The sequence below is a fragment of the Tachypleus tridentatus genome, chromosome 6 (genome assembly GCF_004210375.1).
Source record: "Tachypleus tridentatus isolate NWPU-2018 chromosome 6, ASM421037v1, whole genome shotgun sequence".
Lineage (NCBI taxonomy): Eukaryota > Metazoa > Arthropoda > Merostomata > Xiphosura > Limulidae > Tachypleus > Tachypleus tridentatus.
Window position 1 is genome coordinate 39,948,973 of NC_134830.1, and position 25,200 is coordinate 39,974,172.

General features: G+C 37.0%; 1 protein-coding gene across 1 annotated transcript in view; it reads right to left on the reverse strand.

The window, feature by feature from the left end:
- The window catches only part of LOC143252293 (N-acetylated-alpha-linked acidic dipeptidase 2-like), a 50,959-nt gene that overhangs the window by 24,150 nt on the left and 1,609 nt on the right, over positions 1-25,200 (reverse strand). Inside the window, exons 2-11 of the mRNA XM_076504205.1 lie at positions 20,951-21,182; positions 13,005-13,161; positions 10,989-11,111; positions 8,220-8,342; positions 7,467-7,656; positions 6,112-6,202; positions 5,788-5,883; positions 5,275-5,360; positions 2,068-2,270; positions 77-140 (exon numbers count right to left, since the gene is read on the reverse strand). Coding sequence (XP_076360320.1) covers positions 77-140; positions 2,068-2,270; positions 5,275-5,360; positions 5,788-5,883; positions 6,112-6,202; positions 7,467-7,656; positions 8,220-8,342; positions 10,989-11,111; positions 13,005-13,161; positions 20,951-21,182 — 1,365 coding nt within the window. The remainder of the gene's footprint in view (positions 1-76; positions 141-2,067; positions 2,271-5,274; positions 5,361-5,787; positions 5,884-6,111; positions 6,203-7,466; positions 7,657-8,219; positions 8,343-10,988; positions 11,112-13,004; positions 13,162-20,950; positions 21,183-25,200) is intronic.

A 25,200-nucleotide genomic window follows, 5' to 3' on the forward strand; every position in this document is an offset into this window, starting at 1 on the left:
GAAGCATGCAATACTTACACATAGATTATATATTTCATGAATAATGAATATGAACTGGCAGGGTTAACGTACTAACCTCCAGAACAACTGTCTACGTTAATGTAGGCCACGGCACGTTCTCCAAGTTTATGAATATGTTCCTGTATTAGCAAGTACAAGAAAAACCAAAGACTCGAATGACAAATGTATTTTCAAAAATATGACATGAACTGTGTCGTACTTAAAATATCAACAGAAAATGTAACATGGAAATATGTTTTAAATGTACGATACAATCACAGTGTGATAATTAAAATGAACACAACAAAACATTATAGAATATAATACTCAAAGCTTAAGACATCAACGTATATTTGTAGATCACTAAGCATTAATAATAAGAATACTTCCTTTTCTAAATGGGGCATCAACCCCACCAGTCAATGTGCACAGTTAGAAATTTGTACAGCTCTTAAACAAGTTGATGAATCGGTACTCTAATGTGTGGTTTGAATTTCCCGCAAATTTACACGAGGGATACCTGCCCTAGCTGTTCCTAATTTGCAGTGTAAGACTAGAGGGAAGGAAGGAAGCCCAACTCTTGGGCTACTCTTTTACCAACGAATAGTGTGATTGACCGTCACATTATAACGCCCTCACGACTGAAAGGGCGAGCCTGTTTGGCGCGACGGGGATGCGAACCCGCGACCCTCAGATTACGTTTGTTTGTTTGTTTTTTGGAATTTCGCACAAAGCTACTCGAGGGCTATCTGTGCTAGCCGTCCCTAATTTAGCAGTGTAAGACCAGAGGGAAGGCAGCTAGTCATCACCACCCACCGCCAACTCTTGGGCTACTCTTTTACCAACGAAAAGTGGGATTCACCGTCACATTATAACGCCCCCACAGCTGGGAGGTCGAGCATGTTTGGCGCGACTCGGGCGCGAACCCGCGACCCTCAGATTACGGAGTCGCACGCCTTAACACGCTTGGCCATGCTGGGCCTGGAGAAAGAGGTAGAGTGTGTGTTTTTCTTATAGCAATGCCACATCGAGCTATGTGCTCAGCCCACCGAGGGGAATCGAACCCCTGATTTTAGCGTTGTAAATCCGGAGATATACCGCTGTACTAGCGGGGGGCCAAAAACAAATAGCAATAGAAGATTTATAAAACATAAAATATATTCAGCATTTATAATACTTTTTTATAAATTAACAATAACATTTAGCTACATTTTACTGAAATATGATTTCTTTTGCTTCTTTCTTTTTCAAAGAAGAAGTCAAATTGCACCATTTTACCCCTCTTATCACGCAAATCCTTTGATTAGGTACGTATGCTTGAACCTAACTCTCTTTTTTAGCCAAATCTCGTAGTATCACACGTGCACTGAAATATGCTCACAGAGCATGACGGGGATAGGTGTGATACCATATCACAGTAGAGGTCAGGATAGAGAACGTAACTTGAGGTTTTATTGGTCTTTACTACGATGTAATGTTACATCTACATACCAAGAAATATTATTATATGTAACTTAAGATGGCGTTATGTGCTTCAGTTCTCTACCTTGGTATTGCAGACTACTATGTATAATATTAGCAAACATTCCATACAATGAGTTTGAATAAGGAACAGTTAAGATATACAAAAAATCAAGGCCATACTAGATAAATATTTCATATTCATTTCGTTTGTCAATGAGCTACCAGTTTTTCTCAAATATTAAAGTAAATACCCTGGTGGACATAACCTTTCCAAATCATACGTTGTAAAGGGTAAAGGTAAGTAAATTTAATACAGTTAAAAAGAGAATTTACATTTTGTTCACACAAGAAAATAAAACATTATATGATTTCGTAATGCTTATGGACTTTGCGTTTTATTAATTGAACAGAATAACATAGCACGAGCAAATTATTTTACGATATTCATACGTTTCTAAGCTAATTTGTAGATTAACGCACAGAATGTTCCTTTTTTTATTAAATATTAATGAATAATATTTAAACATAAATGTATGGTGCCTTACAAACAAAACCTAACGTTTTAGCAGAAGTACACAGGCATGATTTTGTAAATAAACAAACCTCCACCCACTCAGTAGATCCACTCAGTCCAAACTCTTCTGCTCCCCAGCTTCCAAACACTAGGGTGCGTCTTGGGCGCCATCCATCCATCAGTAGACCTCCCAGCACTCGAGTAAGCTCTAGTAGCTGAGAAGTACCCGATGAAGGGTCAATTGCTCCATGAGTCCAAGCGTCAAGATGGTTTCCTACTAAAACATATCGATCTGTAAAAGACAAAAAAAATTAGAAAGAGTCATTCTCGTGATAATGCTTTCTTTGGAATGGGAGAGGGGATTAATGTATGAATGTTAATTTTCAGAGATCGATTTATGTACCCCTAAATATCTTCACACTTAACAAGAGATAAGCTTCATGTGCAGGCTTTTTGAAGGATTTCCTTTCATAACATGAGTAGTATACATAGACCTTCCCCGATGGAGATAGTTAAATAGCTGTTATTTTAGACCATTGGTTGTAATATTTATACTACAACTCTTTATATATATTTCTTCTTGGGCCAGTGACCTCATGGATTAAAAATGGTTTACCACTTTCACAGGCTGTGCTGGTAGAATACTAACAGTATTCCTCAGGTCAAAAGTTCAATAGTTCATATCTCCCTACATCCTAAGAGTGCAGATTATACACACAACTAGTTCAAAACCAAGCCAGCAGCGTTGTTATGCATCTAAACCAGGTTAAGTAAAACAATGAGAAATCTGTGGGAACCTTTTTTTTGAAAAAAAAACGAACTCTTTGCATGATTTTACAACCTCTGAGAAAATAATTTATAAGAAGATCCGCTTACTGTCAGCTTCCTGTTCCCAACCCCAATCTTCTGGGCTCGGCAATTTATTTTTGTCATTTCATGACTGCATTTACCTGTTCTGTAATAGAAAAAACTATAAAACTATCCTGTTGTAACACTGTTTGTTTGGAAATAGATGTTGGCACACAGGAAAAATGGAAAATGCTTCTGTAACATATGGGAGAGCATTTTGTGCACTCCAAGATGTCCTCTTCCTTCTACCATAGTGGCCCAGCATGGCCAGGTAGTTAGGGCATTCGACTCGTAATCTGAAGGTCGCGGGTTCGAATTCCCGTCGCACCAAATATGCTCGTATTTTAAGCGTGGAGGCGTTATAATTGATTGTTAACCCTACTATTCGTTGGTGAAAGAGTAGCTCAAGAGTTGGCGGTGGGTGCTTGTTGCTAGCTGTTTTTCCTCTAGACTCGCTCCCAGTGGCACAATGGTATGTGTTCACACTCACTCTGCTAAAAGCCAAATTTCGATACTCCTGGTTGGCAGAACACAGATATCCCATTGTCTAGCTTTGTGCTTAATTTAAAACAAACCCTATAGTCTTATACTGTTTGCATGGCCAGGTGGTTAGAGCACTCGACTCGTAATCCGAGGACCGCGGGCTCAAATCCACGCCACACCAAACATGCTCGTCCTTCAGCCGTGACGGTCAATCCTACTATTAATTGGTCAAATAGATGTCCAAGAGTTGGTGGGGGTGGTGATGACTAGCTGCATTCTCTCTAGTCAGACACTGCTACATTAGAGACGGCTAGTGAAGATAGCTCTCGCGTAGCTTTGCGCGAAATTCTAAACAAACAAAACAAACTCATACTGCTAAATTTGAGACGGTTAAAGCAAATAGCCTTCGTCGAGCTTTGCGCAAAAAATTCCAAATAAACAAACAAAATGAATCTACCACAGGATGCTCATGCCATGTTGCACCCTGTAAAGCTGTGAAGAACGATTAAGCCTTGAATTTATCATTACCATTACTGTCTATATTATTATTGACAAGTATATATCTCAAGTGGTTTGTCACTCCAAAAGAAAAAAAACACACATTTCTTCAGAGAAAAGTGACTTGAATGTTACTACAAATAGGAATTACAATATCGGTGTCCACGGACCTCATCATGACCTTGCGATGACTTCTATTTGAAGTCAACAAATAGTGTGCATGGGAAGACTTGTTCCAGAAACAATGGTACTTCCCTGTCCAAACACGTCACTTCAGTCATGTATAACGTAGTCTTCTTCCTTGAAATAGAAGATTCCGCCAGAAGACAGCTGTGCCAATTGTTTAGACGAAATAAAGAGATACAAACCATTCTTATTGTTCTCAACTCAAATAACGCCAAGTGTTGGGAAGAAATGTTGAGGTTTTGACTATAACGCAATGTCCATTCATTTCTGGTTTTGTATCTTATAAGATATTATAGTGTACGACGTGCTGTACATGGCGATCCATGCTGTGTTATACTTTACCATATGATACCTATTAGGAATCTATAGTTCAAATTCCACTATTGGAAAAGTATGACAAGAGAAAAGCATTCTGTAATTTCTGGTACAGTTTCTCTATAAAAGAGACAGTCAGATCCTATTATATAGTCAAGGTAGAATTATTGGTTGGAGCTGTTGGCTGTGGTTCCCGGTGGCTCAGCGATGAATCAGAGGGCTGCTTATAATGAGAGAAATTAGTTTTCGATACTCGCGATGTGCAAAGTAGTGATAGACCATAGTGGGGCTTTGCTAGATAATTCTAAAACGAATTTGTGTGATACGGACATGAAAACTGAGTAACCGTGACTTAGTGAAAAGTTAAATCCATAATATTAAGGTTTATTCTTCTCGGTTTTCATTATTTCATGCTTTTGAACATGAGTTTCTGGAAATATGTTCATCATTAACAATTCACGTGAAAATAGTTCTTGAAATCACTAATGATTCTATTTATGAAAAGTAAACGACAACGCGGGAAATGGTTGGTTTTATAGGATAAATAGGCTCGGCATGGCCAGGTTGGTTAAGGTGTTCGACTCGTAATCCGAGGGTGGCGGGTTCGAATCCCGGTCGCACCTAAGCATGCTCTCCCTACCAGCCGTGGGGGCGTTATAATGCAACGGTCAATCCCACTATTTGGGTAAAAGAGTAGCCCAAGAGTTGGCGGTAGGTGGTAAGGACTAGCTGCCTTCCCTCTAGTCTTACACTGCTAAATTAGGGACGGCTAGCGCAGATAGCCTTCGAGTAGCTTTGCGCGAAATTTGAAAAAACAAAAACAATAGGATATATATATATATATATATATATTACTTATATATGGACAAATACACCAATAACGTTGTGGTCCTAGATCAGTATTCAGAATCTAATTTTCAATCAGTACATTACATATATAAATTCAACAACTTAGGGTAACTTACCCGGTTCCACACTTCCTCGAATCACTCCAATAACGTTATAGATAATCTTCGATGTGTACTCATTGTTGACAACCAAACGAAGTTTTCTGAAAGTTGGTGAAACAAATCCATATTAATATTTTAATTAAATCTGATACGCCGCGTATAAAACATTCAGTAGTTTTATACCACACAACAAGAAACTATTGAAGTTATTACTGTGAATATCCAATTATCCTTATTTCTTCCAAGGCAAAAATAAACGTGGTACGAGAGGTTGAAAAGGTGAAAAACTCGTAAGGTAAAAAACGCAAAAACATTGTTTAAGTCAGTTCAAGAAAAACAGCTTACACACAAACAACATTCAAATTAAAGTACGTGAATAACATTAAACACAGTCAATATATTCTGTGTTGTTGTTGTTGTAGCTCTATAATAACATAATTGCACGTACGCGTCTGCGTGCTAAAAATATTTTAAAGCGAAAGTGTGCACTAGTGTTAACAAATTCACCATCACAGCATATCCCTTTACCTGGCGTTACTTTCTGGTTTAAATCCAGGACCGTATCGATAAGTTATGTTCAGCAAACCTTTCCAGTTGTCCGGTACAGCCTGACCATCCATCAACCTACGATAAGAAAATTATAAAAATTTATATTTTTGTAAACTAATACAAAATGTTGTCTTTCATTGCTTCATATGTTTTCTTGTTGTTTTTGAAAGATAACATGTATTCTAATCCATGCATTAATATATATAAAAAACAGCTATATAATTGAGTGAAAATAAACGTACTTGAAAGAAAAGGTAATATTGTGGGTGATAAAAATAAGAAATTTAAGAGAAATTTTCTAACTTAAGAATGTTCTGGGCGTCACCATAACCGATTGGTTGACACGGGATCCTTGGCAACTTAACCTCCTCCGGTTTATACCTGAAAGCGCCATCTGTGAAGCGAGAATATTTAATTTTACTACACAGTCCCATTATTTCTGCAGAAAAGCGATAATAAAAAAGTGAGTAAAATAATTCTAGACGATATTAAAACATAACACTGAGATAATTCTTAAAATATTAAACTTTAAATATTTTTATTCAGGTGGTAAATCTATAAGATATAAATAAGCATCTAAATGAATGAAAACAATATATATTTGAAATTACAAAACATAACGATATAACAGGTTATCAATGTTCTGCCCACTACGAGTATCAAAACTCGATATTTTTAGCGATACAAACCTCCAGACCTGCCGCTGATCCACTAATGGCTCAGTTAATGGATGCGAGAGTTTAGACAAATACATATGGTAGCGTTAGTTAGACTATCTATATAACAAAGCGTGCTGAAGTTAAACACTGTCCAAAACTTATTTTCAGTAAGTTTTCGCCAGCCATAGCTAGGTGGTTAAGACACTCCACTCGTAATCTGAGAGTCGCGGGTTCAAATCCCCATCACACAAAATATACTCGCCCTTTCAGCCGTCGGGGCATTATAATATGTAATGTGAAGGTCAATCTCACTGTTCGTTAGTAAAAGAGTAACCCAAGAGTTGGGGCAGGTGGTGATGATTAGCTGCCTTCCCTCTGGTCTTACACTGCTAAATTAGGGATGGCTAGCTCAGGTAGCTCTCGTGTTGCTTTGCGCGAAATTCAAAACAAATCAAACTAGTAAGTTCTATATGTATTTTAATTATTGTTGAAAGACAAAGTAGAATTGAACGCTTACATAACGAAACGTTAAATCAAAAAAATAAAACAAAACAAAGTACATAAACAATTATTATTGTTTTGCTTGTTTTGTTTTGGATTTCGCGCATAGTCACATGAGGGCTATCTATACTAGCCATCTATAATTTTGTAGTGTAAGGCTAGAGGGAAGGCAGTTAGTTAGTCATCATCATCCACCGCCAACTCTTGGGTTATTCTTTTACTATCGAAAAGTGGGATTCACCAAACATTATAATGCCCCCACGGTGTGACGGGGATTCAAACCCGTGACCCTCGGATTTACTATTGACAAACTCGTCAAAACTTTTAAAGTTTAGAAGCCATTTTATTTATTTGAATCTTATTTCTACACTGAGACAAAAAGCAAATCATGTTGAAACAATTACAGATCATGTACAACAAGTAAACATTTAACATCAATTTTCTATAATCATTCGAATCCAAATATGTTTTGTGCAATGTATTTTAAATAATATTTACCAACAGACGGGTAATTCGGTGTGACAGGGTCTCCTTTAACTAGCTTAATATTTCCTCGCTGTATAGCAGTTTCTGGAACCCACCATGAATTCGGAAAAACGTTCTGAGGTTCAGTACCGTTTCGGGCAACTTCGGAAGGGTCCGAAAACAACACGACTCCAACTGCCCCACGGATTTGAGCATTTTCTACCTGCATGTACACAAATATATCAAAAACAAACAATCTGTTGCATTTGGTTAAATGTTGTGTTCACCACTGCTATCAAAACCCTTATTTTTAGCGCAAATAAGCCTTCAAACTGATCGCTATCTATTAGGGGTCATAACTAAATTTAATTTTTGCATAATTTTCATATTAGAAATGTTCGAGTAGCTTAAAAATAAGTTAGATCAATACTGCCTTGGAAGAGCTTGTATGCAAAAGCAAACGAGAAATTTTCTTTCACTAATTCACTGTCATTGCACACATGCATTGGTAAACCAAACTCAAAAAATCAAACCAACAGACTTTCAATGACAACTCGAGATAAGATTAGTTCTTGCGTTTCGGTCATTAACTAGCTTCAAAATCTGACTCATTACAAACATTAAAATTTAAATTTCTTTCGAACACGCTACATAAAGATGACCCCAAAACAAATCGTTTTTACTTTAAAAATATTAAGTATATTTAGCCAATATCTTATAATATGTGACACTGTCACAAAGTTTAATTTTCAGGCTAATAAACTCTACATGTGTTTATTGTGTTACCTTGTTTCCACGATATATTTTCCCGTAGCGAGCAATGCAGATCTTTCCTGAGACATTAATACCCAGTTTCTCTAGTTCTTCAAAGTCTTCAATTGTACCATAATTGACGTAAACTGGCAAAGCCTACTAACAAAATGAAACGTTGAATGTATCTATTATCAACATCTTGTGATTGAAACAAGCTAACTACGCAAGCTAGAACTAAAATGTAATATGACTAATTTCATATACTCTTCTAACTACGGGTGTGTGACGTAAGTAAAACAAAGACATGTAATAATTAGAATGGATTAATTCATTGGTTTGGTATTTTATCTGTTAGTGATACGTTCTGCCGTAATCCTAAAAGCTTAAGAGAGCTATATTATTCTTAAATCCATGTACTATGCTAATAAGGAAAATGATATTGAAAATAATAATAGATATAAATAAGAGAAGAATGAAAGTAATTGTATATATTAAACACTTTAACCTATACTTTTAATTAAATTAGTATTACAGAACTGGCCCGGATAAGGCACTCGACTCGTAATCTGAGGGTCGGGGGTCCGAGTCCCCGTCACACCAAACATGCTCGCCCTTTCAGGCGTAGGGGGCGTTATAAGGTAGTGATCAATCCCACTCTTTGTTGGCAAAAGAATAACCCAAGAATTGGTGATGGGTGGTGATGACTAGCAGCCTTCCATCTAGTCTTACACTGCTAAATTAGGGACGGCTAGCGCAGATAGTCCTCGTGTAGCTTTGCGCGAAATTCAGAAAAAAAAGTATTACAAAAATGGAGTTTTATTCACAATATACATAAGACCTGCTTGTTTCTTTCACGCGCTACCACCGACTTCCTCTCTTTTTGTTTAGAATTTCGCGCACAGCTACTCGAGGGCTATCTGCGCTAGCCGTCCCTAATTTAGCGGTGTAAGACTAGTCATCATAACCCACCGACAACTCTTGGGCTACTCTTTTGCTAACGAATAGTGGGATTGCCCGTCACATTATAACGCCCCCACAGCTGAAAGGGCGAGCATGTTTGGTGCGACCTGGATTCGAACCCGCGACCCTCGGATTACGAGTCGAACGCCTTAACACATTTGGCCATGCCGGGCCACGATTTTCTCTCTGTAGGTAAACTTACACTCATGGTTCTCAGTAACTTGGAAATTATTATTTCTGTCAAAAGCGATAACTAGCCCTACGAATAATTAGTGTAAGTATAGAAATAGTAAATAGCCTTACTAATAAGATAAGTGATACTTAGAAAAATACTTTAAATAGAGAAACGAAAACAAACAGTCAATTGTAAAAAAATTGATTCTAAAGTATGGCCTGTCTAATGATTATCTACATTTACAGATCAGGTGTTTTTCTGGCCTGTCTTATAATTATCTGTATCTACAGATCAGGTATTTTTTTCTGCCCTGTCTAATGATTATCTGTATCTACAGATCAGGTGTTTTCCTCTGGCCTGTCTTATGATTATCTGTATCTACAGATCAGGTGTTTTTTTCTGGCCTGTCTTATGATTATCTGTATCTACAGATCAGGTGTTTTTTTCTGGCCTGTCTAATGATTATCTGTATCTACAGATCAGGTGTTTTTTTCTGGCCTGTCTAATGATTATCTGTATCTACAGATCAGGTGTTTTTTTCTGGCCTGTCTAATGATTATCTGTATCTACAGATCAGGTGTTTCTTTCTTCATTTTAACTCCATTCTAACTTCAAACAAATTTGAACCTAATGTACGAAACGTCCTCGATGTTGTGTCAACCGACTAACTTTTTTTTTCGTGGTATTAAAGTTACTCTAACGAATTGAAATCTAAAGTATGGCATGCCTCATGATTATATACAGCTACAGATCAGTTTTTTTTTTTTTTGTTTTCCGTGACATTAACACCACTCTAATTTGAATATGAATTTATAACTCGAAACATACAAGTTCACATTAGTTCGGTAACATATAAAGCAAATTTTGTGTTTTGTCTGAATGTAAATTCATCATAAAATTGGCAGACAATAGTGACCTGCCACTTGATCAAATTTGGAACAAAATAAGTAAAAATAGTCTTTGAAATGTTATAAATTTCATGCAACGCTGCAAATAATTTACCGGTTTTTTGTTGACAAATTTACAATAACGAGTTAAAAACGAAATTTATAATTTATTTTTGGTATTAAACGAGAGCTATCTGCGCTAGCCGTCCATAATATAGCAATGTAAGACAAGGTAAAGGAAAGTAACTAGTTATCACCACCAACCGCCAACTCTTGGGCTACCCTTTTATCAACAAATACTGGGATTAAGCGAACATTATGACGCTTCCGCAGCGGAAAGAGCAAGCATAGTTGAAGTGAAGGAGATTCGAACTTGCAGATTTCGAGTTAAGCGCCCTTTACCACCAGACCGCCTCACAGCGGTTATCGAAATCTGAGTTTAGCGTTTATCAGTTACTGAAGTGTATGTGAATAGCGTGTGTTTAATGTGATGTTTGACATGTGTTACATTATAGAAAGTAATCCTGCTGCATCCATTTAGTACTAGTTGTTTATTCTGCAAACTGAATAAATGAATCTTATATGAAAAGTGTACGTGAATGAAAGATATTTGACATAGAGGAAACGTTTCATTTATTCGAAATTCACTGAACTTATCAACAAGTAGCATAATAACATACGCATATTTATCATAATTAATATAATAAATGCAACAGGAACACGACACTTTTATGTATCATAGATATATCATGTCTAGGACCAAGATAAATAGATATTTACCGTCACATCACCACGAGGTGCGTATCCGTTGAAAGCTGGAATAATGTCTTTGGGAAAGGCTGTTGGATCTTCAAGGTTTCTCGAGCTGAAAGTAATCCTCTCGTTTTCGTCAATAATGTGAACCTACAAATGTTAATATATTTTGTAGCCTGAAACGGATAAACGAAGCGCAGAATTGTTGTACAGTGATAGTCCATAAGTATTTTAACAGCATATCTAAGAGGACACTGAAGTTACCTAGAAAACGGACAGAGTTAATAACGATTAGTTTATAGGGATCTGGATCATTTTAGGGATCTATGAGGATCAGGTTTGATTATGCACCTTTTCCTCCTACCCTTTGCACTAATGTTTTGTTGTACTGCTGAATATCACGTAAATGATGGTCACTGTTATAATTATAACAACTCTATCAGGACCATGTCCATCTACGTTCAACGTCCACTACATTCACTCATGTATACTTTGCTTCATTTATTGTGCTGAAGTCTTACATGTCACAAACTGTCTCGTATAATCCAGTGCTGATTAGCTCCGTAGCGTACCATATATTTATTTAAATAAACACACTCATTTTTTTAAACATTTATTACATAAATGATTAATTAGGTAAGTCTAGCAATAGGTGGTTGGTTGTCATTCTTATACATGTTTTGGCCCCCCGCTAGTACAGCGGTATGTCTCCGGATTTACAACGCTAAAATCAGGGGTTCGATTCCCCTCGGTGGGCTGAGCAGATAGACCAATGTGGCTTTGCTATAAGAAAAACACACACACACTTATACATGTTTTAGGGTAAGAGATACCTAGAGTCGAGCAGTGTTTATAAATAACAATTCAAAAAACCCGCTGCACCTTGCATTTCAAAAAAAAGATCGTAATTTATCAGGGTTAACTGACCCTTCCAAAATCTTCGAGTTATGGAGGATTTCTGTTGCGTAAAGTATTACAGAATTAATAAAGATCAATATTGTAATAGATTTACTGTTATACATTTATTTTAGTGTCTACTACTTGTTTTTGTATATTTTTCATTTTTTGCAAGTAACGTATATTATTGACTATGTATTGCGCAGGTCCAGTCCGTTCTCGAAATTCGTAGAATATTCTTGGGTAAATATCAAACATTTACTGGGTGTACATATAATACCGGTGATTGACATTATTTTTGCAAGCGAACTTTAGCAAATGTTCTGGAGGCTCGAGAGACTGATATATAAAAACCGATGCGCCAAGAGACATATAGTATTATTATTACTGGACAGCTACAATCAGTGTGTTATAGGCCGCGAACGCTATGATTGTGATTAACGCTAATAATCGGAAAACTACAGAATTTGAACAGGAACGATTATAAATTCCGAACATTAAAAGCTACTCAACTTCAATGAATTAGCTTCGGACATTAGTATTTCTACGAGAACATTAAATATCTTCGCTGTAAAAATTCAGCTTGTAAGGGTGTGATACCAATCAAGGTAGGCACCTTGAACGAGATGTGGCAGTGTCAACTCAGAATGTATTTGCTCGTCGTGGACCTAGATCATGGATAAAACATTCAATTCTATACCGGATACAAGACTCGGTATTGTCTGTAAGTTTGTAAAACGTTTGTATATATAGTTCATTATTTGTAATAACCATTAGTAATAACTGTTATCATAAATAGTACTGGTTTTCGTTTGTATATTAAAATATATTTATTTTAAAAAAGGAAATTTAATCTTGTTGGTAAATATCATACATTTTACACATATTAACATTTATTTTATTTTATTAATTTGGGGTTGTTTGAAGTAATATTACGTAACATACGTAATATAACAAATCGGGAACTCCTCTGGAATAAATTAAACTACGTAACATAATAACACTGAAAATAAAACTACACATAAAATAAAGCATAAATATTTTTTTCTTTCGATGTAATATTACATTCCATAATACTTAATTTTATACACACTGTCATACTGCGCGAAATGTAGAAATGGTTCGCGAACAACTATTTTAAACTACCTTATTAGGTTTGTCTTTATCCGGATAAGACAGTAAGATATCATAAGGCACCATGTGAACTTTTTCTAGACCTTGCGACTTCCAAGTATCACGGATGTATCGTGCTAGTTCTTTATCTCTGGCAGTCCCTGCCAAATGCGTCTGTTCCGTCAGATAGCTGGAAAATAAAGAGGAGATAACGTCATATGTTGAACCTTATAAATATTTTAAAATTTTTATTCCGGTAGATACACAAATGCTTGTTTATTTTTCTCTACATATTGCCAAATCGAGTTGTATAGAGATGTACGTAAAAAAGGATGACGTATACATCTGACGAACAGCACGTATTGTATTCTCAAGAGTCATATATAGAATGAACCACTCTGAAATCAAATAATAAAATTACCTAAGGTAAAGTGGCATAAAACTATCGGTGCCAATGAGCACTGAAAATAAGAAAATACTAATAGTATATCAACTAACCAATCAGAGGCGTGGCTTGGGGAGGGCAAGGGGCAGTGACACTCACTGAACAAATCTAGGCATATTCCTTAAATATTATTTTTCAGCCTTTATATATAATAAGAGCCTGGCATGGTTAAGGCATTCGACTCGTAATCCGAGGGTCGCGCGTTCAAATCCCCGTCATACCAAACATACTCGCCCTTCCAGCCGTTTGGGGCGTTATAATATGACGGTCAATTCTACTACTCGTTGGTAGAAGAGTAGCCCAAGAGTTGGCGGTGGGTGGTGATGGCTATCTGCCTTCCTTCTAGTCTTACACTGCTAAATTAGGGACGGCTAGCACAGATATCCCTCGAGTAGCTTTGTGCGAAATTCCAAAACAAAACAAAAGCTTTGTATTTTTTTCCCGTCAATATCCTCGTCGACCTTTATGTCAAGCGACACCTTACCAAAATTATGTAATTCATTTCCCTTCAAACATTAATGTATACACACACGCATTCAAAAGTGATACCTAATACTACACGTTAAGTCACCATAAATATATTCATTTTATTTATTGTTTATGTTGTTTATTTTTGAGTTAAGCACACAAAAGCTACACAACGGGCTATCTGTGCTCTGCCCACCACGGGTATCGAAACCTGGATTATAGCGTTGTAATTCCGCAGATATGCCGCTGAGCCACTGGGGGGCTCATTTATTGTACAACAGTGAGAAGTGAGTGTTACTAATTGAATCCATAATTTTTCTCTGGTTGGTTCTCTGTTTTAATAAGCACGTGCGGCATGTTAGTTTTAAATACGATAGAAACACACTTAAAAGAATAAATGCTTGCTATATTTTCCAGTTTTTAATATTTGTATATAAATGTACAATATAAACCTGGTATATTTCTCTGTTGTCTGAATGCTTCCCGCCCCACTAAATGCCTTTGAACACCACTCTCTGCGGGGTACGACTCGGTAGTTTAGAGACCTTAACATGAAATATTTTCAACTGTAATTTCCTCGACTCAAAAATGCCAATGAAATGACCTCAAAGATATTGAACTTAATCGTGCAAAAGAAATTTGGTGAGGCCTAGCATGTTCTGGTGCTTAGAGCGTTCAACTCTCAACCTGCAAGTCATGGGGTGGAAATTCGTAAGCGAATTTTTAGCCAAGGTTAAGTGATAAAATGTAACATGTCGTCCCACTGTTCGATGCAAAAATAAGCAAAAGTTGGCATTTAGTGATGTTGATCTACCCCCCCTCCTTTCTGTATTTACAAAATTAGGCACAACTAGCACAGAAAGCGTGAACTCGAATATTTTGATTGATTCACGTATGTAAGTATTTATAATTTACATTCGTTGTCTTACAGTAAATATACTCTTCAAAAAAAGAAACGCAAAAGGCAAAATTTGAGACATATTGTTAACAAGTTTATTCCGGGTAGTTCTGTATGACATGTGTGAAACTTTGCACATTCATTGCTGAACATCCAAAGTCTGCAAAGGCGAAGTTTACGCTCACTAGGTGAAGTTTAACGTCACTCAATGTCAATAACGAGTATGCCCTCCGTGAGCATCAATAACTGCTTGGCATCTCCTGCCCATGGAAGCGATGAGATGACGAATCACATCATGTGGAATGGCTGTCCACTCAGCCTGCAAAGCTGCTGCAAGCTGAGGTAGAGTCTGCTGTTGAGGTTGTCGCCGTCGCAGCATCGGTCCAACTCGTCCCAAAGATGTTCGATGGGGTTTAAATCTGGTGATCTGGAGAGCCAGGGAAGAACTTTGATGTTGTGGTGTCTCAAGAAGACAGTGGTGAGTCGGACTGTGTGAGGACGGGCGTTGTCATGTTGAAAAACGTCGTTGACGTTCACCATGATGGGTTGCACATGGGGCTTAAGAATCTCGTCGACGGTTGCGTACGGTCTGATTGGAAATCCTACGCAGCCCTGGTATGGTTGAGGCAGTAGACGTCGCAGTGGTGGTCCTATCCCGAAGGTGACGTAACCGGATGTAGCGATCTTGTGCGGGCGTGGTCACACGAGGTCTGCCTGATCGTTGACGGTCACAAGTTGATCCATGTTGTTGGTGACGATTTCATAGCCTTGTGATGGTGCTTGGGTGGACATTCACAGCTCTGGCAACATCTGATCGAGATTCGCCTGCTTCCAAGCGACCAATGGCGTTGTTGCGTTGTGCTTTAGTCAGTCTTGGCGTAACTGTCTTGCGTGTCGGTGGCTTAACACTGAGCTATGGAAACCGGAACCCGTCACTTTTATAGGGATTTTGCACATGTTGTACTTGCAGAACATACAGATCTCTCAAACAAATTTATTGGACACGAATGCGTTTTGGCGAAAAATCCGATGTTTTCTCCGTTTTCAAAGTGCACAACTTTTATTGTCATTTTGGTCTGACAATCTGTGCCTTAACATGTGTAACATCACATACTCTGAGCTTGTAACGTTATTACATATATTTCTCTTTCAAATAACAAAAATATCCCTTTTGCGTTTCTTTTTTTGAAGAGTATATAATGATATTTATTCAGTAAACATAAATCTGTATTTGCCCCAACTAAGCATTGATTCTGACATACTTGACTGTTTAATCTAACGCTTATCCATCCCCGTCGCACCAAACATGCTCGCCCTTTCAGCCGTGGGAGCGTTATAATGTAACGATCAATCCCACTATTCGTTGGTAAAAGAGTAGAGCAAGAATTGGCGGTGGGTGGTGATGACTAGCTGCCTTCTCTCTAGCCTTACACTGCTAAATTAGGGACGGCTAGCACAGATAGCCCTCATGTATCTTTGTGCGAGATTCAAAAAAACAAACAAATAAACTAACGCTTATCAATATTAACTGTAGTAACTCGTTATAAAGTCTAACATACAAATTTACGTTCATGTTAAACGAGTATGTTACAGATTTATCATTTCTATAAACTAATGTACAAACATTGTACAAACTAGGATATTTTAAAAACTGTTTAACTTCAGTAGCCAGAATATTTGTACATAAATGTACAATATAAACCTGATAATTTCTCTGTTATGTGAACGCTACCCGCCCCACTAAATACTTTTGAACAGCTTCTTCTGCAGGGTACGACTCAATGATTTAGATACCTTGATATAAAACATTATCAACTGTAATTTTCTAAAAAGGTTTACATCCAGATGAACAGGTATGCAAGAGGTATTCTCTAATTCAAACAACAAAAAAAGGTTTTTTTTAACACGACACTAAGAACTTAAGAAGTACAATAACACTATGCAACACAAATTTTGTTCCTGGATAGTATATGTTATTTCTTAATTGCTTATGTTGTAAAAGTACAGAAAATGGCCATTATTGCCTTCAGACTTTGCTTTTACGACCTGGATAATGAAATTTAGATATTGACCTATTTTCTATGTAAAAACGGGCAAATTTGCAGATTTTCATTTACATAAGGTCTGAATAAAATAATATATGAATCAATATTTATATTTATTTATACTAAAGTTATACAAAAGTGAACAAAAATGTTTAGAAGTGAGTAGTTTTTCGAGATTTGCAACCGTAATGTAAATCACTTTCACGTGTCAGTTCCCAAATATACTCTCTCACCATATTTTCATTATACGCTCCCAGATCACAAAAGCAAAGTTTTAAGAAAAAATAGGTCTTTTCCATTTACTTTAGGCATAAGCAATTGGGAAATAACACTTTCTGTACAGGAACAAGTAAAAGTAAAAATGCTGTTACATTGTGTTGCCTTTTATCGAGTGAATATAACGAGAGGTGACTAAAATTACAGATATGCAAAATGTTTTGCCGGATACAAGAAATTGCCTAATAGTTTTAATTAAAATGTCGTGCAATATGCATCGATTCTACGACTAAAGCGGAGAAAACTTCTTAAGATTCGTTAATATATTTTTGAAACGTTGAACTGCACACCATGACGAGAAACCTCATCAGTTGATCTACGGGAATAACATTCATATACAAGGCAACCTATTCTTTCATATAAGCTAAACTATCTTTCAGGTTATTTAGCTTGAATAAAAAGGACAGCTAAAATCGATCCCCATAGTGGATCACAGCAAGTAGCTCGCTGTGGCTTTGCTCTAAAGCAAAACAAACAAATTTAAATAAAAGAATCATAATTAAGTTCATATACGTTTTCTTATTCTCAAAGGGACCAGATGGATCAAAGAAGACATCCATACACTGGTTAAATAGCTTACTAGTTATCTGTCTTCTGCTGGTACAGCAATACGTCTACGGATTTACAGCGCTAAAATCAGGGGGTTCGATTCCCCTCGGTGGACTCAGCAGATAGCTCGATGTGGCTTTGTTATAAGAACACACACACACTAGGTATCTAATACAACTATTTATAAATATATATGTGGGTGTGGATGTTATATGCTTTCATTTTATAAATGAGGGTTATACTTTGGAAAAAATTTGGAGTGACTGGAATGAGTCAGACCTCGACTGTTGAAACTTAAGATAACCAAAACACTTTTAAATCAATAAAATAAACATTGTCCAAAGTTATCATTCAGTTCATCGTCTATCACAGAGTTATACTAGTTTCATCTTCGTCAATGACCTGAACAAGAACAAGTAAAAAAAAGGCTAAAATCATCATAATTATACTGATACTAAACGTTTGAAGTTGAACTTTCAGTTTAGGGTCAAACGCAGCCGGGGTTGCTAAGATATACATTTCTCTTCAACTTGCTCGTGATGAGAGGTTATTTTAAATAAATACGTAAAAACCAAACACAAATCTGGCACATTTGAAAAGCAGAATGACACAGAGGAAGCTGAAAACATAAACAGAAGAGAAAACTTTGGACGTTACTTAAAAAAAAAAAACACCAACGACTAATATATGATTTATAGCGGTGTTGGATCTATATATCCGATGTCTATATTACTCTATGGTGGGAAAACGAAAAAACTCTGAGAAAATCCGTTTTCACTGGCTGTGTTTTTGTGGCAAAACAAACAAACAAACACCTGAAAGGCTACACATGTCACTTACTAACATTAATTTAGGCCTGGCATGGCCAGGTGGGTTAAGGTTTTCGACTCATAATCAGAGGGTCGCGGGTTCGAATCCCCATCGCACCAAATATGCTCGCCCGAAAAGCCGTGGGGGCGTTATAATGTAACGGTCAATTCCACCATTCTTTGATAAAAGAGAAGCCCAAGAGTTGGCGGTGGGTGGTGATGACTAGCTGCCTTCCTTCTAGTCTTACACTGCTAAATTAAGGACGGCTAGCGCAAATAGCCTGCGAGTAGCTGTGCGCGAAATTCAAAAAAACAAACATTAATTTAACCACAAACTATGCACCAGAGATTTTGCGTCAGGAATTAGGTGACCAAATAGAAGACTAAAAAACACTTCTTTCGCACTGAAATTGCACGAAAATTGTAAGACAATAATTATGTGTAACAATTTCAACACTGCTACATAATTAAATATTATGAGTCCTTTGGGCTCACGTTTAAGCTCTAAACCTTTTCACTATTGAATTCACTGGTTCGAATGCATTCTAAAGGTCCACTTTTCAAAAGCGCTCGGGTTATAGGGTTTTTATTAATTTCTATCAAGACTTTTTGAACCTACGTATTCTTCTAACGTCATGAATTTATTGGTTCAATAATGGATCATACAATCCTTTACAACGAATGACCAAATTTCATATTTTAGTTCGTCTATAAAAAAAAAAAGACATGGAAAATTTCAACTGTTTTCTAGCTAGGGGTGTCGCAATAAACAAAAAATTGTATTTAGAGAAATGAAGGGTAAGCCAATCATTCCTGCCGCTCATCTCAACAATTGCTTGAAACGTGAATGGGTGCAAAAGGAGTGTGGCACTATTCCTGGTGATGAGCATAAGTTCGAACCAAATAAGCCAAACACACAAAGTCTATCTGACGGCGACTACTGCATTAGTAATTTTCCAGCTTAAATTTCGGTGTGTTGCCACTGTATGCCTGTTAGTGGTATTAATCCATACCTGGATCCACATGACTGTCCAGTAGAGACACTGAACTTTTGGAGTATCAGTTATAATTCTGGTTAACTGTGTATGGTTTGGTTTAAATTTCGTGTAAGATTACATGAGGGCTATCTGCGCTAGCCATCTCTAATTTAGAAGTGTAAGGCTAAAGGGAAGACAGCTAGTCATCACCACCCGCCGCCACCTCTTGGTCTACTCTTTTACCAACGAATAGTGGGGCTGACTGTCACTTTATAAATGCTCCCATGGCTAAAAGGGCGAGCATGTTTGGTGTGACAGGGATTCAAATCCGCGACCCTCAGATTATGATTTGAGTGCCTTAACCCACCTAGCCATGCCAGGCCATATCATGGAATGGATCTACGAGAAAAGATGGAAAATAATCATATCAGTGAATGGTTCAGTAAAGGAAAGACCTTATTTATGGGCCAAATGTTAAATGGCCAGTGGCCCAAAGTGAGCGATACAGTGAAGTCTGGAACAAGATGTGAGGCATGTGAGGATATACTTGTATGCTTGACCAATAACAGTGAAAAACATGACAGACTCACACTTTTGACAGAATTGCAGAGGGGTTTGGTGTGAATACAATTTTATGGATTGTAGTTTGAATACATAATGTCTACACTACCTCCAACCTTGATTCCATAGTTATTTTATAATTCTTACTTGTTGGTTTTGAAATTTCTAATTTCTTAATTATCTTATACTAAAAGAATAGACATCTTCCAAGTGTTGAATACCAAGAAATATCCTTACTTGACATCTTTTATCATTATCGTAGAAAAATGCCATACCCTGTTAATTTTTAAACACTCCTAGGCCAACACCAAATACCACTAGAGCCTTGTTTTACTTGTATTTACTAAATAGAATAACATTCAATTAAAATTATCGTTATCTCATTGTTGTTGCCAATCGACAGCACGCACAAGTTAGGTGTAAAAAAGGTCGTTAAAAATACAAGTTTCAGAATTTATTTTTTAACTTTTTCATGCCTTACCCATAAATTTTCATTTCAAGAACGATCAAAACGTCTCTATTTTTGTATATTTAAGTTATAGAAGAAAACAAAGCTGCTTAATTGTTGTTAACGAGAAACGTTAAGGTGTTTTATGAAATCAAAGAAGAACTTCATAGAATTCCCATTCGTTTATTAATTTAACATAATTCTTCTTTTTTAGTTCAGTACTAACACGTTTATAGAATCTTAGTTTAAAGAGACCCATTACTTTAACAGCCACTTCTTAAACTTTCAAACTTAACATACGTTGCTTGAAAAGAATTTGTACTATAATGTTAGAGACCTGAATTCATCATTAAAAAGTGAAAGATAGGGAATATATAGAACTGAGAAGACGTGGGATATCAGAGAACCTGTAAGTAATTAAATGTTGGACTTTCTTTAAGACAAACAATATTCTCTTCTCCCAAATGTTTACTCTCGTAAAACGTTTTTCTTTCAAAACTCACCGCAGGTTACTCTTTATATTTTCTGGGCTGACGTCCTTAAGAATTCTCTGTGTTGCATCATCGTATGGGTGATAAGTAGAAAGTGACAAGAGATCTATCACTTGAAGCTTAGCTGCCTGTTCTTCGGTTAATCCAGAAGATATTCCATAATAACCAATTAGGAACCCCAGAATAAACACCACAAGGATCACGCAGAAAAGTATGACCACCACCGGCTTTGGCGCCATTTTACCTACAAAATATACACAAGTAGAATTAGATGACTTCAATTAACCAACTGTTTTGTTTTCGAATGAAACTTTGCCAGTTTTCATCTACTACGCTTTTCTCGAAGTAAGTGAGGTTATCGTAATTTGAACCTGTTGAGGTGAACACGTGCTTAACTAAATCATGTGATCAACCTCAGCCAATTACAAGTTGCTTTGTTTGTTATTGGACATTGGTGTAAAGTAATTCAAAAAATACTTGTGGTGTGTAACCCCAATTGAAATTAATAGACTGGAGGAGAGACACCCTATCAACAGCACCCATCGCCAACTCCTGTGCTACTTTTGTTTGTCCAAATATTGCTACTGACCACTATCTCCGTAATGAACTCGTGACTCCAAACTATGGATTTTTTAATTTGTTGTTTTGTGGGACTATAAAATGAGTCCACGCTTCACCCAGATTATTTTTTATATCTTCTTTATCTTAGAATATGTGAAGTGAACAAAATCGTCAAGACGGTCATTCCACAACGAATAAAACAACAAATAAACTATGTTTTCATGTACAACTTGTTTGTTTTTAGTTAAGCACAAGGCTACACAATTAGGTATATGTGCTAGCTGACTATGAGTATCAAATCCCAGTTTACGACCTTATAGATGGGCAAACTTAACGTTGTGCCACTGGGGAACGATTTGATAACCGTTCATACAAGCAATAAAAAGACAGTAACAAACGTGTCATCGATTTTTATTCAATTATTAATTTTACCATAAGGAAAACAGACTTTCAAAAGTTTCACCTCCAGTCTAACGTTTCATGTTTGTATATGACTGTTATATTTCTACATTTATTTAAACTAACCTTCACATTCACCCATTATCTAAGCTATAAACGAGATACATCTGATGAGTACTCCTTGCACACGTGTTTAACGAACCAAATACACCAGCTCTTTCTGTTTATCATCCTTTTTCACGACTTAAAACTATTAATACTAACTAGAGAAATATTCCTATATGTATTACTGGATACATGCGTTGCCTCATGTATTTATAAAATAATATTTAGTGCAGGTTATACTCAAAGAATTGTCGCCAAGTTAATTGTTTCCTAGTTGTATCTAGGTGTTTATGAATTTCCTTTGTTTGTTTGTCGAAACGTTTCATTTCGGGCTATAGTAATATTCTGAGAATGAAGTCACCTGTTTTTATATTCACAAAATCACTAACACGCAGCCTAATGTTGTTAAAATCCGCACTCGTCATTCTCTTTCGTCTCGTGCATTTTGCGTTGCAAACCACATCAAAATTACTACGTCTGCGTAATCCTAACGAGACGCTGCGCGAGACAGTGAGCGGCACGTGACGGCTTGTAGACTGAAATCCCCTGTATACTCCACTCATCTACATCTAAACATCGTGGAATGGAATTAGAACGAAGATACCTGGGAGATCTAGGAACGTCTTTAAAAGTTCCATAATAAACACCTGCTATAATGTGATTTACAGTGTTAAAAAAATAGAGAATGTAGAAATTCTATATAGTTATTGTAGTGGCTTCTGAATGTAGCAAAAATTTCCCATCCTGTATATATACACTGCTGACCAAAAACATAAAAAAAAATATGCATTTTGCGTTGTTAGACTCAACCATTTATTTGAGTAGAGCTTCGAAAGATGAAAATAAGAAAAGGAAAAATAAAAAAAAAAATGTTTTTAGCATTTAATACGGAAAATGTAAACACTATGAAATTAGCCTAAATACCAGCTGGTCAAAAGTTTAAAACCATACTGAAACGAAGCGTTAATCGGTAAACACGTGACGAAATTTAGTCATTTGTGTTCAAGCATTAGCGTTGGCAACATCTCCCACTGACATTTCCTGTGTTACATTGGGTAAAAACATGGCAAAGGCTAAAAAGTTGACAGAGTTTGAACGTGGCAGAATTGTCGAGCTGCAAATGCAAGGTCTCTCTCAACGTGCCATCGCTGGTGAGATTGGGTGTAGTAAAACTGTTGTTGCAAATTTCTTAAAAGATCCTGAGGAATACGGAACGAGAATTTCAAGTGGTCGTCCCAAGAAAATTTCGCCGGGGTTGAGCAGGAGGATTCAACGGGTTGTCCGACAGAACACCAGCCGATCGTCGAACCAGATTAAGGCCCATACGGACGCAGAATGCAGCTCAAGAACAATAAGACGACATCTACGAGAGAAAGGCTTAAAAAACGGAAACGTCTTCAAAGGCTATGCCTCCTTCTACACCACGAAACAGCTCGGTTAAACTTTGCTGAGAAGCACCAAGCATGGGACGTAGAAAAGTGGACGAAGGTTTTGTTCTCTGATGAAAAAATTTAACCTGGATGGTCCAGATAGCTTCCAACGTTACTGGCACGATAAGGATATCCCTCTGGAGCCATTTTCTACACGACACAGTGGAGGAGGTTCCATCATTATCTGGGGTGCTTTCTCCTTCCATGGAACAATGGAACTTCAGGTTATACAGGACATAAAATAGCAGCTGACTACATTGGCATGTTGGAAAGACCGTCTTTCTTAACTGAAGGATCTCGCTTGTGTGGAAATGACTGGGTTTTTTTAGCAGAAAACGCTGCAATCCACAATGCCTGCAGGACAAAGGACTTTTTCATGGCGAATAATTTGATTCTTTTGGACCATCCAGCGTGTTCGCCTGAACTGAACACTATTGAAAATGTTTGGGGGTGGATGGCAATGGAAGTCTATAGTAATGGACGTCAATTCCAAACAGTGCATGATCTTCGTGAAGCCATCTTCACCACTTGGAATAACATTCCAGCCAGTCTTCTGCAAACGCTTATATCGACCATGCCAAAGCGAATGTTTGAAGTTATTCGCAATGACGGCCGTGCAACTCACTACTGAGACCTCTTGTTAGGCACTTCCTACCCTGTTTAGGACTTATTTTCAGTACGGTCTTAAAATTTTGACCAGCTAGTATTTAGGCTAATTTCATAGTGTTCACATTTTCCCTATTAAATGCTAAAACGTTTTTATTTTCATTTTTCCTTTTTTCATCTTTCGAAGCTCTATTCAAATGAGTGGTTGAGTCTAACAATATAATATGGATATTTTTTCTTTATGTTCATTGGCCTTAAGATTTTGGCCAGATGTGTGTGTGTATATATATATATATAAAAATTTGGAATTTCTTTAGATGTTGTTGTTGTTTTTAATTTTGCACAAAGCTACTCAAGGGCTATCTGTGCTAGCCGTCCCTAATTTAGCAGTGTAAGACTAGAGGGAAGGCTTATCATCACCACCCACCGCCAACTCTTGGGCTACTCTTTTACCAACGAATAGTGGGATTGACCGTCACATTATAACGCCCCCACGGCTGAAAGGGCGAGCATGTTTGGCGCGACGGGGATGAGAACACGCGACCCTCAGATTACGACTCGCACACCTGAACACGCTTGGCCATGACGGGCCTGAATTTCTTTAGAATTGTATAGAGATGTTTTATTTAATTGTATAGAGATGTTTTATTTAATTGTATAAAGATGTTTCATTTAATTCTGTAGAGATGTTCTATTTAATTTTATAGATATTTTGTTTAGCGGCATTTCTAATGACTTTACGATGTCGACTATTCAAGGTTTCCCTGGCGACGTCCTGTTTTGTGGAATTGGCTACACTGTAGCTGTTCCTTAAACCATAGTTTCGTGTGTTTTTTTAAATACCCTTTATTTTAAGCTTGTGTTAAACTCTTTACACATTTAAATATATTTACAAGGTTTAGACAGTTGAGGAAAAAAGGACCGCAACATTGCAAATATACAAAACTAATTCAGAAAAATCAGTATTAACGGTCGGAGTGGTGTTCTGACTTAACAGAAGTAACAGTTGTCAAGTCAGTAATGGTTTGACAGAATTAACAGTTGTCAAGTCAGTAATGGTTTGACAGAAGTAACAGTTGTCAAGTCAGTAATGGTTTGGCAGAATTAACAGTTTCCAGGTCAGTGGTGACTTGACAGAAGTAAGAGTTGTCAAGTCAATGG